The following is a 13,255-nucleotide window of genomic DNA, read 5'->3' as shown; positions in this document are numbered from 1 at the left end:
GCCTATACAGGGGGTATGTCAGAAGATGTACTGGCCGGAATAAAAGGAATATAGGATCAATAGGCAACGTATCATTATAGTTATGCCAAAAGTACGGACCTTGATGTATGGCAACCGGAGCATTGTGTTTTACCTGGAACAGTCTCCATTTAGGTCAAATATACACTGTCAGCTTCTTTAAACCTTAAAACCAAAATGTCTTTAAGAAACACTTTGTAAACTGAACAATAGCATTATTTTTCATAAAAGGTTAAACAGTTTTTTATTCTATCTGTATTAAATACTTTTCATTCTACCTGTATTTATATTTATTCTACCTGTACTATATATATTTTATTCTACCAGCATTATATATATCTTATTCTACCTGTATCATATATATTTCTGTTCTACCTGTATTACATATATTATTCTATCTGTGTTATATATATTCTATACTACCTGTATTATATGGATTTTTTTTCTACCTGTATCATATGTATTCTATTCTACCTGCATTATATATGTTTTATTCTACCTGTACTATATGTATTCTATTCTACCTGTATTATATATGTTTTATTCTACCTGTACTATATGTATTTTATTCTACATGTATTATATATATGTTTTATTCCACCTGTATTTTATATATATTTTATTCTACTTGTATTATATGTATTTTATTCTACCTGTATTATATATATATATATATCATTCTATCTGTGTTATATATATTCTATTCTATCTGTATTATATAAATTTTATTCTACCTGTATCATATATGTTCTATTCTACCTGAATTATATATTTTATATTCTACCTGTATTTTATATATGTTTTATTCTATATGTATTATATGTATTTTATTCTACCTGTATTATATGTATTTTATTCTACCTGTATTTTTTTATTCCATGTGTCTTCTTTGGTGTTATATTATATTTGTACTTGGATAGTCTTTTTTTATTCATAATCGTTTTAAGTTCAGGGGCCCGTTTCACAAAAGTTCATAACATTCATCCCAAGTTCTCTCCTATGACTTTATAAAACACTTTTTTTCATAGGATATTACTTGTATATCGTTTATTCTTTTTAAGACAAATTTATCTCATTTTTGTTTGGCTCTAACTCTTAGCATAGCCGAATTGTTACGATGATACTGCTTTAAATGATATTCTTGAAACACCTTACTCCTAAGTTCTTACTTTGTCTTAGGTAGGCTTTGTGAAACGGGCCCCTGGAACGTATTTTGTTAAATATTTTAATCGAATTAACTGACGCAAAAATCAAAACAGAACAAACGAACAAATATCAATTGATCTTTAAACATTGACATACTCCGGCGTTATCCTTTAGAATAACCGTGTACATGCTTATCCAGATATAGTTCCCTCCGTCATACTCCTCGCCCACAGCAATGTTGTACTCAGTGCCATCGGGGTTACCTCCCGTTGATACATAAACGGCCTCAAATTCGATGATAATTTGGTTTTCGGCTTCACCTGCCCCGTTGCTTGTCACTTCTCCAATATTGAACACCGCTCTAGTATCGAACCTTTGCTTCAGCTATATATCAATATATACAAAAAATAATTAAGTTTCGTGGGCATGAATTTTTTTGGCCTCGGTCGTTATAATATGAATTTGCGGATTTCCATCTTTGAAGAAAAAAATAATGGAAATGCTCATTTGTTTGATGGAATTTAAAATGGTATACAACAACAAAAATCCACGAAATTTAGTGCTTCACAAAAATATGGATTTCATTGTTTACAGAACTATTTACAAAAATCAATTTACTTGCGTTTTCATGAACGATTTTCTGCATACAGTTAATGGCAAATTAATAACTTGTTCTATCACTTAACGCGCAGCATTGTGTGTTACGTTTTACGACACAGCTGTCACTGTTACCATTCGGTGTTACATTTGTGCCAGAAAGTCTGCTATGTTACACAGATATAAGGGATGAAACTGGTAATTATAAGAAGACTTATTAGAGGCCATAACTCACTGTGGTATCGTTATACTCCGGACCCTTATGTCTAGTAACATGACTGTTAAAATTAGAACCATCCACTGAGGTGCCTGGTGTGCTTAACTTCGAACCCTTTGTGTAGCTGATAATATCACCAAGAGCGATTACAGTTGTCAACACAGACGGCAGAAGTTCAATAACCACACCTGAAAAATAACGTAAAAACATTGTTCGACCTTACGGCAAAAGGTCAATTACCACACCTGGAAACATATTTAAGACAATGGTTGGGTAAACTACCATACCTGAAAAAATATTAAAGATATTGGTTGACGTTATGGTAGATGCTCAATTACCATACCTGGAAAGTTATTAAAAGCATTAAAGATATCAAAATATTGGTTGACGGTATGGCAAACGGTCAATTACCACACCTTGAACCTAATTAAAGAAATTAAACTAGATATTGGTTGACGTTGTGAAAAAAGGTGAATTACTACACCTAAAACATATTAAAGATATTGGTTGAAAACATGGCAGAATGGTCAATTGTCACACATGAAAACCTAATTAACATTGGTTGATCTTAAAGAAAAAGGTCAATTACAATACCTGGAAAAATATGACAGGTATTGTTTAAAATTATGACAGAAGGTAAATTACCACATATTAAACATTGTAAAGACATTGGTCGACCTTACTGATGATGGTCAATTACCACATCTGAAAACATATCTAAGACACTGATTGACCTTACAGATGATGGTCAATTATCACATCTGGTAACATAAATGACATTAGTTGATCTTACAGAAGGAGGTCAGTTATCACGTTATTACGAGGCACGGAGGTAGCAGGACTGGCAGACGCGATTTTTAGTTAAATGTCGGGTTTTGAAATGTACGCGGATGGAACAATAACTGTGATACTGATAATTATCTATTGCGTTCGAATTGTGTTCTAAAATGTAACTTTTATATTTTTGCAATTGCAGAGACTCATCTTTTAAAGGATTCTGTTTTAGAATTAGAAGGTTATCAATGGTTCGGTTTAAACCGTAAACAAATACATAAGAACGCTAGATCAGGATCTGGTGGAATAGGTTTTTTGTAAAAAATTGTCTTTTTGATACTTTTGATATATCTGTGTTAGGTGATACAGCTGAAGGTATTTTGTGGTTAAAATTTAAAAGCAAGGAAGATGGTACTACCTTATTACCGTGTGTTTGTTACCTCCCTCCAGAAAATTCATCTTGATATTTTGATGTAAATGCCTTTTTTGACAAGCTTTTAACAGATATATATAGTTTTCAGAATGATGGGTTGGTGTATTTATGTGGTGACTTTAATAGCAGATGCGGTGACTTAGATGACTTTATAAGGGGTGTTGATGAGGTACCAGAACGTGATATTGTTGATTTTACTACCAATGCTTATGGTGAACTTCTTATTGAATTTCTTGTAAATTCAAATTTTTGTATTGTAAATGGAAGAAATACTATTAAAAATGATTATACCTCTATATCTGCAAAGGGGTCCTCTGTCGTTGATTATTGTATAACTGGTCAAGATAGTTTAAATAAATTTAAAGATTTTTCTGTGATACGTACAACAGAGTTAATCAATGACTGAGAATATTTCCCTTTTTGCAGGAACAAGTATGCCGGATCATTCTATGTTAAGTTGGAAAATCACTGACTTTTGTACCAACAAGGCTGTTAATGAAACATTGCCGTTTGAACCTTATGATAAATTTGATATAACTAATATACCTGTTGTTTTCCTTAACGATAATGTACTTGCAAAAGTAAATGCTGTTATTGATGAGTTGGAGCAAGGTATGAGAACCCAGGATGATATTGACTCTGTATACAATGAATGGTGTACTATTTTAAAACAGAACATGTATAATCAACTCCCATACAAAACTGTTAATTCAGGTTTAAATAATAAAAAACGACGATCAGGAAAGCCATGGTGGTCTGAAAGACTAACATAATTATGGTATAATGTTTGTAATGCAGAACGGTTGTGGGTGAAGAGTAAGCAAAGAGCAGAAAAAGTAAGGTGTAAATCCGAGTATGTTAGTATTCGCAAATTGTTCGACCGTGAAGTGCAAAGAGCTAAGCGGTTCTACTGGTATTACATGCAGCAAGAACTTCTTACTGAGTGCAATGTTGATAATACTAAATTTTGTAAAAGAATTGGGAAAGTTGGTGTTTGGCATTGTAAAAAAACAGAGCATACCTAATGAAGTTGTTTTGAATAATGGTAATATTTCTTGTTCACTTTCAGACGTAGTGCATAAATGGCAGTCAGACTTTAGTTCTTTGTTCCATAATGATAATGTTTCTAACTCTGACTTGCCTCCAACGTAAATGGTACTAGATCTAGTGATGTATTTTTACCATTTAATGAACCTATTTCTATCCTTGAAGTAAAAAAGGCCGTTGATAAAGCTAAATACGGTAAAGCTCAGGGTCCAGATAACATACCATCAGAAGTTTTAAAGAATAATACAGCAATTTTATACTTACATTCACTTTTTAGTATATGTTTTAGTAATGGCATTGTACCGACAATATGGGGAAAGTCTATTATCAACCCTATTCCCAAATCAGGTTCCGCAGACCCCAGAGATCCTTTATCTTACAGAGGAATTGCACTTGCATCTTCCATGTATAAAATCTATTGTACTATTCTAAATGATCGTTTAAATGTTTGGGTGGAAGGAAACGACAAGCTTGTGGATGAGCAGAATGGTTTTAGAAAAAAACGTAGTACAATTGACTAAATTTCGTCACTTACTAATTTGATTGAAACCAGGAAGAAATTGCATAAATCTACATTTTCTGCCTTCATCGATCTCAGAAAAGCTTATGATTGTATTAATAGAGAGAAGCTGTGGGTAAAGCTGCGAGAAATCGGTATTTCTGGAAAAATGTTGACAGCAGTGAAATCACTCTACTCATCTGTTTATGCTTGTGTTAGGGTTAATTCCTTTAAGACAGACTGGTTCAGTGTACAAACTGGTTTGAGACAAGGATGTATGTTGTCACGCATATTGTTTAATTTGTATATCAGTGACTTAGCATGGTATTTAAAGTCTCTGGCGATTGGTGTCTCGTTTGAAAATGAAAATATTTGTATTCTGATGTATGCAGATGACATAGTTTTACCAGCTGAAAATGCACATGACTTGCAAACTTTATTAAATGCTTTAAATGACTGGTGTAATACCAATTATATGAATATTAATAATGGCAAAAGTAAAGTTATACATTTTCGACCTGTGTCTGTTCCAAGATCAAACTGTATGTTATGTGTGGTAATGTGATTGTCGATACTGTAGATAAGTATATATATCTTGGTATAGTTTTAAATGAATTTCTTGACTATAATGTAACTGCAAAAGCGGTAGCTCAAAGTGCAAGTCGTGCGCTTGGACTAGTTATTGCTAAATGTAAAGCCATTGGAGGGGTGCCTTATGATATCTACTCTAAACTGTATGATACACTTGTCTGGCCAGTAATCAACTATGGGGCAGCTATATGGGGTTATCGGTCATACTCTTGTATTAACGCAGTGCATAATCGAGCCATGCGTTTTTACTTATGTGTTGGTAATTATACACCTAGTGCAGCACTTGCTGGAGAGATGGCTTGGCAGCCCCCTATAGTACGTCAACATAAAACTGTTTCAAATTTTTGGGTGCGTCTTTGTAATACATCTGCGGATAGAATTAACAAGCGAATTGCACAATGGACTATTTCTAAATCACGTGTGTCATGTAAGAATTGGTTTTTCTATGTTAGAAATATACTAACTGAATGTAATTTAAACAACTACTGTGGCATAAATAACCATGTGTCTAAACGAGTTGTCGTAGAAAATGTTGTGAAGATATCAATGGAAAAATTTGTACACAATTGGGCATACTCTATTAACAGAATTGACAGCACGTCTGGTAGAGGACGGAACAAACTTAGAACTTACTGTATTTTGAAATCCGGTTTTTGTGTAGAAAGTTATTGTAAAATGATAATGCTATTGCAACATAGGTCAGCATTTTGTAAATGTCGCTGTGGTGTTGCACCTATAAGGTTGGAAACAGGCCGGTACGAAAATTTAAGTCTAGAAGATAGAAAATGTCCATTTTGTGATGTAGAAACAGAAAAACATGTAATTCTTAATTGTAGCTTGTATGATGATTTGAGGGAGACTTTATTCCACCATGCATTGAATGCCGAACCTAATTTCCTTGCTTTATCAGAAACTGAACAGTTTATTGTGTTGTTCACATATCCATCATTAGTCAGAAGATGTGCCAAAACCTGTAGTGATATTTTAAGTAGAAGACAATTTTATCTTTGTAAATAATGCTAAGGTACACTTTTACAATTGTTTACCTATGTAAAGAAAAAAAAATGTTTAGTTCCACTGTTCGAAGAAAATGGGTGCTACTCTCCTAGTGCCCTGTTGTCGGCGTGTGCCTTTTCTTTTTGGCTAAGTTTTTTTCGGCAACCTTTGCTTTTCTTTGTTCTTTGTGCTTAAAGCTTAATGTAACTTCATGTTAACATTGCTCCGCATGCAAATTAAATATGAAGGGGCTGGTCCGATACTTAAGGTCAAGGTCACCAAGGTGTTATACTTAGATTATTTTTCAAGGAATTTTTTTTTTTTTTTTTTTATATTTGTTACTATTGCTTGTATGCTATTGATAAATTGACATAAATATTGTCCAGCATGCAAACGGGGTATATGAGGGGGCTAGGCACACTATACATAAGGTCAAGGTCATGTTCCCTGATGCTTCTTATAGACATAGTGTTAGTATGTAAGTAGAGGTCTTTATTGTGAAATAAATTTATTTTACCTTCAAATTGCTGAATAGTGGAGCAAGCTGTCTTGTAGACAGCTCTTGATATTTAAATGATTGTTTTATTTTCATGTATAATTTTTGATAAGAAGTGGGTGCTAATTAGCTCATCAACAATTTGATGAGATAAAATCATTTTAATTTTTTTTTCAGTACCGCTAAATTTTAATTTGGCTGTTTTCTTATATATGGTTTAATGGGCATGCCTCAACATTTTATTTGAGCTTAATAGCAACTACATCTTTCTTTTAACATGGTGTTTTACATAATAGTCAAAGTAATACTGATATGTTTTAGCTATAAGTCTCTTATAACTCTTTTATAGAGTGGCAGTGTGCATTTTATTGATATTTTATTATGTATATTATGTAATATATGTTGTACACTGATGAGACTGAAATAAAGAGAGTATATACACCTGGAAACATATCAAAGATATAGGCTGACCTTATAGAAAAAGGTCAATTGCCACACCTGGAAACATATCGATGACATTGGCTGACCTTACAGATGAATGTCAGATACCACACCTGATAACATATCAAAGGCGTTGGTTTACATATCCAAAACATTGATTGTCCTACAGGAGAAGGTCAGTTACCACACCTGGAAACATATTAAAGATATTGGCTGACCTTACAGAAAAAGGTCAATTACCACACCTGGAAACAAATTAAAGATATTTATTGACTTTACAGAAAACGGCCAGTTACCACACCTGAAAAAATATCGAAGAAATTGGTTGACCTTACATAAAAAGGTCAGTTATCACACCTAGAAACATACTGAAGACATTGTTGACTGTACGGAAGAAGGTCAGTTACCACACCTGGAATCATATCGAAGACATTAGTTGACCTTATGTAAAGAGGTCAGTTATCACCCATTGAAACATATCGAAGACATGGGTTGACCTTGCATAAAAAGGTCAGTTACCACACCTTGAAAACTTATTAAAGATACTGGTTGACCTTTGAGTCGAAGGCCAGTTACCACACCTGGAAACATACTGGAGACATTGGTTGACCTTACAGAAGAAAGTCAGTTACCACACCTGGAAATATTTTAAAGGCATTAGTTGATCTTACAGAAGAAGGTCAGTTACCACGCCTGGCCACATATTAAAGACATTGGTTGACCTTACAGATGAAGGCCAGCTATTACACCTAGAAACATATCGAAGACTTTGGTTGACCTTACATAAAAAGGTCAGTTACCACACCTTGCCACATATTAAAGACATTGGTTGACCTTATAGATGAAGGTCAGTTACCACACCTGGAAGCATATTAAAGACACTGGTTGACCTTACAGAAGAAGGTCAGTTACCTCACCTGGAAACATATTAAAGACATTGGTTGACCTTACAGATGAAGGTCAGTTACCACACCTGGAAGCATATTAAAGACATTGATTGACCTTACAGAAGAAGGTCAATTTCCACACATGGAAACATGTTAAAGACATTGGTTGATTTTATAGAAGAAGGTCAGTTACCACCCTTGGAAACATATTTAAGACATTGGCTGACCTTACAGAAGAAGGTCAATTATCATACCTGGAAACATATTAAAACCATTGGTTGGCCTTACAGAAGAAGATCAATTTCCATGTCTTGAAAAGCTATGATGTAGTGAAAGCCGTGAAAAAACATATTAGATAAAGTTGTGCAATCGAAGGAACAGAACATAAATATCTATGAATTCGAAACTAAAGTACACCCTTTGTATGTGAAATTGTGTATCACTTCATACGTTAGCCGATTATTAGTTTACGGTGCGAAGGCGTTCCTTTAATATGAGTGGAAAATAGTTAGTGTCAGGGCTACTGTCACTGTATCCTGTAACAGTGAAGCTTATGAAAGGATCATCATCATCATCATCACCATCAATAACATCAGCAGCAACAGCAACAACAACAAACAGCAATACGATAGTTCTGTTCAAGTGATCTATGTGAGTGTTCGTGACTGGACAGTTTCTATTGGAAAATCGAATAGTTATCACCTGATAACAATTTCTTTACACTAAGTGATATTGCGAATGCTATTAATTATTTATTAGATATTCAATAATTTATAAACTATATAGCCGTGATATGATTTCAAATGTTCTGGTGATAGTAATCACAATTTGTCGTTACCAGAATTATGAGAGAAAACTTGGACAAAACAAGATCTGACTTTTAAGTGACAAACTCGTCCACGATAAATGAAACAGAATTACAAAATATAATTACAATACAAAAAAACAAATGTATATGTAGATAAGAACTGATATGCCTTTTCTACATGTATCTGGTTTTGCACAACCTTGTCTCACTTTGGTATTTCACTGTTTCTTCCAAATTAACCGCGAAAGTAAAACTATTCCTAATCTCAGAAATTTTAAATGAGCCGCACCATGAGGAAAACAACATAGTGAGTTTGCGACCAGCATGGATCCAGACCAGCCTGAGCATCTGCGCAGTCTATTCAGGATCCGTGCTGTTCGCTGACAGTTTCTCTAATTTCAATAGGCTTTGAAAGCGAACAGCATGGATCCTGACCAGATTGCCCGGATGCGCAGGCTGGTCTAGATTCATGCTGGTCGCAAAGGCACTATGTTGGTTTTCTCATGGTGCGGCTCAAATAATATTGAAGGCACCTTTTAGATGCCATTGATTACTATTTCTTGGTACAACACTGGGTCAAGGGATAATATCACTTTAGTTCTGTCTGTAGCATTTTGTGTATATATTCAACATTTCAAGAAATTGTTAAACCAAACTTGTATGCGCAATAAAGAAAAGAAGTAGATTTGAAGGTAATTCTCCGGTCTATCACTGTTGTTGCGTATCTATGGTATTACAGACAGTTAAGCTTGATTTGTTGTCCCAACATTTATTGAATCAAATTGTCATATGTCCGTCTGTTTTTCTTCAAGAATATGCCATGCGAAGTACTTAATCAAGATTCGTTCAAGGGTATTTGTGATGCTTAGTCTTCTTCTCGGAGCAGTTATTACATAGCAATTGTTAAAAGATATTAGACTAATGTGATTGAAACAGCTTTTGTAGAGACATCACGTCACGAAAGAACACAGATAGTGACAGCAATAACACATGTTTTCGTGTGTAAAAATATAACATTTTAAAATTAAACTATATAAGTTTTGTTTATTCACAATTCGGCTGTTATCTTCCTAAACATAATGGATACCTCATACATATTATGAGATGTAAGTGAAAAAGAGAACATTAAGTTATGGTTTATATCGCTATAACTTGCTTCACCAGTTTTAGAGTAATGGTCTGGACAATAACATGTATTAAGGTGGTCACTGCAGTTCCACCATTATCTGAAAGAAATACCCTTTGATAGTTTTGAAGTAATACCTCCGGACAAAGAGAATTGAATAAAGGGATATAATCACAAAATGTAAGCAAGATAGAAATCAACACCTTCCCTTATAAAGATGTAAAATTTTAAATATTAATAAATTCATTCGATAGTGTAGAAGTTATGACCTGTTCAAGCGGGTCACTGGACACACAGACAGATGGACAAAATTTTCACAACAAGGCTGTCGCGAAAAGGCGAAGTCCTAATAAATGACAAAATATGTGCAAAAACGAAAATATACAATTTGTATGACAAAAAAAAATCGATTCTATTGATTTCAAGGCACTTACCATTTGTTGTATTCTCCTCTGCAAAGGACGCCGTTGCTCGGAGTACGATCTTCTTCCCAAGATACATTTCAATAGGATCTTCAGAGGCATAGGCTTCGGTTGGAGACACCTCCAGTGTGTAATTGGGCCCGCAGGAAACTGTTCAAAATTATGTATACTTATTGACTTGAGAACTCTTCATCACTTTTCATTTAATGAATAATATTACATAGGATTCGAGCAAAAATCTGTAATGAATCACCTTGTTCTGCATTATATATATATATATATATATATATATATATATATATATATATATGTGTGTGTGTGTGTGTGTGTGTGTGTGAAAAACGTGCATTGTGCACAAGCAAATCGTGTGTGTTTCTATTCTATTCTTATCAAATTGCATATGCCTAATTGTAAAATTAATACAGTCGTAACAATTAAGCGGAAACGGAAATAAATGAAATTATTTTTTACCGATTTAAATACTCAAAAGCCAGCACGACAGCTAATTTATTCTCATTATTATTGGAAAATATAAAGCAACACGTTGTCGGCTATTAGATACCCGTATTGGATTTAATGGTGGTCACATGTTAGCATCTCGCTGTCACGAGTAAGTTTCTCGCGGTCACGAGGTATTTCTCGTGTGGCCAAGAGTTAGCATTTCCTAAACACAAGACTTAAAAACGGGATTTCTGGTCTCCTTTTTAGTTTTAGTTTTAGTTTCTGCGTAATGGCGGCCACATACTAGTATCTCGTTCTCGCGAGAAGTACCGTTCGCGGTCATACGAGGTAATTATCTCATCATCAAGACTTAGTATCTCCTGGTCACAAAATAAAAAGACGTGTTTTTCTCCGAATGAACTTGTATGTAATGCTCATATCGTTTTCCGTATGAAGTTGTCTGTCTCCGTATTTGTCAAAGTTTATGCGTTGCTTAAGATACTCAAGACATTTACTCACATTTTTAAAAGTCGTTCTTGTACTTTGTCTTGTCATAACTGTTTTTCATCCCCTCTTTTATATATTTTGTCCTTGCTGAATGTTTAGACAGTAGCTTCAATGCTGCCTATGACAACATTCTCTATTACAACGCGTCTATCTGTATCAGCAACGGGAGAAAGTTACACTTTGTGTCATAAATGTTACGCCGAACGGTCACTGTTACAACCTTATACTTATTCCGATTTCATATAAATAATTCAATCTTACTCTAACGGAATGATTAACGATTTATTTCAAACACAATGAGGCGTGGTAATCAGCTGTAAGACAGACTTACACGCCATATTAAGTTTTGTATTTTTACAACAATTCTGTTACAGTAACCGCGTAAATTTTTACTGACAGCTTATTGTCACCGGGTTAAAAAGGACAGCCTTTAACACTAGGATTTTCAGTACGACATACTGACGACTTACAACATAATGTTGACTTATTGACGACTTACCTGTGACATACTAACGACTTACTGAACTTTAGTAAAGAAACGGAACATTTCGCTTTTATAGCCCTTGCGTCGTTAATGTTAAGTAATATATTGTTCTCTAGAATTTAACAATTTCTGTAAATGCGACATTTATATCGAACTATTGATACATTTACAGGTAAGCCATAAAGTTTGAAATTGTCGCTAACATGTGATTGCATTGTCTGAAAATTTTCTACATTAAAATGAAATATAGGTCTCAAATATGAAAACAATTGTAATAAAGGAAATCAATGGGGATATTGATAATTCAGTTTGAACAGGCGAAGCTATAAAAATATCATTCAATATTCGTTTAAAAATACATTTATAAGATGATTTAGTTAAACGATTAATGAATCAAATTTCATTCGTTTCATCGTCATCAAAACCAGTTTTATTATTTGAAATATTAGCTTTATAAAATAGAACTTACCATAACCAAGGAAAAGCGCGCCGCTTAAAATTATCCAAATCATTTTAACGTCTGCTCAGGTCTCGGGATTTCCTTGAAATGTCGTCTGCGAGTAGCCCTGCCGGGTACGATCACGTGATATATGTTGCAACAGTCCGTAGCGGTAACTATAACGACTTCGGATACTTTAACATTGAATATTAAAATATTTACAGCTCTTTTTGTTATATGAGTCTCTTGATGGTAATTTAATTATATTCCAATAGAGAGGACCTCCACTAAATGTGAAATCAATATGTCGGAATTTAAAATGTATCTGCAAAAGTTATATTGCCTTAATTTGAAAAAAAAACTTGAAAAAAAAAGTGTTTAATTAATACCTGTTGTTGCCGTAAAACGTGCAACTCATTTAAATGTAATCGATGTCCTTGATTCATTGGACGAACGTGTGAGAACGGCTGGCTGGTTATAAGCATCTGAATTTCTTAATAAGCCCAGAAAATTATAAGTGTTAAATTTGTTTACGAGCTTGATGTCAACAAGCAGTTAATCAAACTTATGTTAAAAACAAACTTAATCTAAAGTCAATTTATTCCAACACTAGTCTCACAAAGGCCACATTTTACTCTGAAAGCTAAGATAAGACTTAATTAATATCGACAAAAGCTTATGTAAGCTTTTGAACGGACACTCAGTTTAAGGGTAGTTCATCGTTAGTTTGTTTTGATTGTGCTGTGGGCTTTACACGTTTCGGTGCTCTTGGATTTCTCAACAGAATGTTAACCTCTTCCAAGTAAGGCAGCGACAACTTGTTTTGAATCACTGGGAAGTAAAGAAAGCATGACCTTGGACATTTTGAGACAATCTTCACGGAAAA

The 13,255-nt window shown here is 34.0% G+C and overlaps 1 protein-coding gene across 1 annotated transcript in view; it reads right to left on the bottom strand.

Moving 5' to 3' along the window:
- Nucleotides 1-12,514, bottom strand: part of LOC123530067 (uncharacterized) — a 39,059-nt gene extending 26,545 nt beyond the window's left edge. The window contains exons 1-4 of the mRNA XM_045310758.2: nt 12,400-12,514; nt 10,511-10,648; nt 1,997-2,166; nt 1,321-1,548 (exon numbers count right to left, since the gene is read on the bottom strand). Of these exons, the coding sequence (XP_045166693.2) occupies nt 1,321-1,548; nt 1,997-2,166; nt 10,511-10,648; nt 12,400-12,442 (579 nt within the window). The 5' untranslated portion in view covers nt 12,443-12,514. The remainder of the gene's footprint in view (nt 1-1,320; nt 1,549-1,996; nt 2,167-10,510; nt 10,649-12,399) is intronic.
- Nucleotides 12,515-13,255: the final 741 nt, after the last annotated feature.

Source organism: Mercenaria mercenaria, chromosome 13 (assembly GCF_021730395.1).
Source record: "Mercenaria mercenaria strain notata chromosome 13, MADL_Memer_1, whole genome shotgun sequence".
In the NCBI taxonomy this organism is placed as follows: domain Eukaryota; kingdom Metazoa; phylum Mollusca; class Bivalvia; order Venerida; family Veneridae; genus Mercenaria; species Mercenaria mercenaria.
This window is presented reverse-complemented; position numbering and strand designations above follow the sequence as displayed.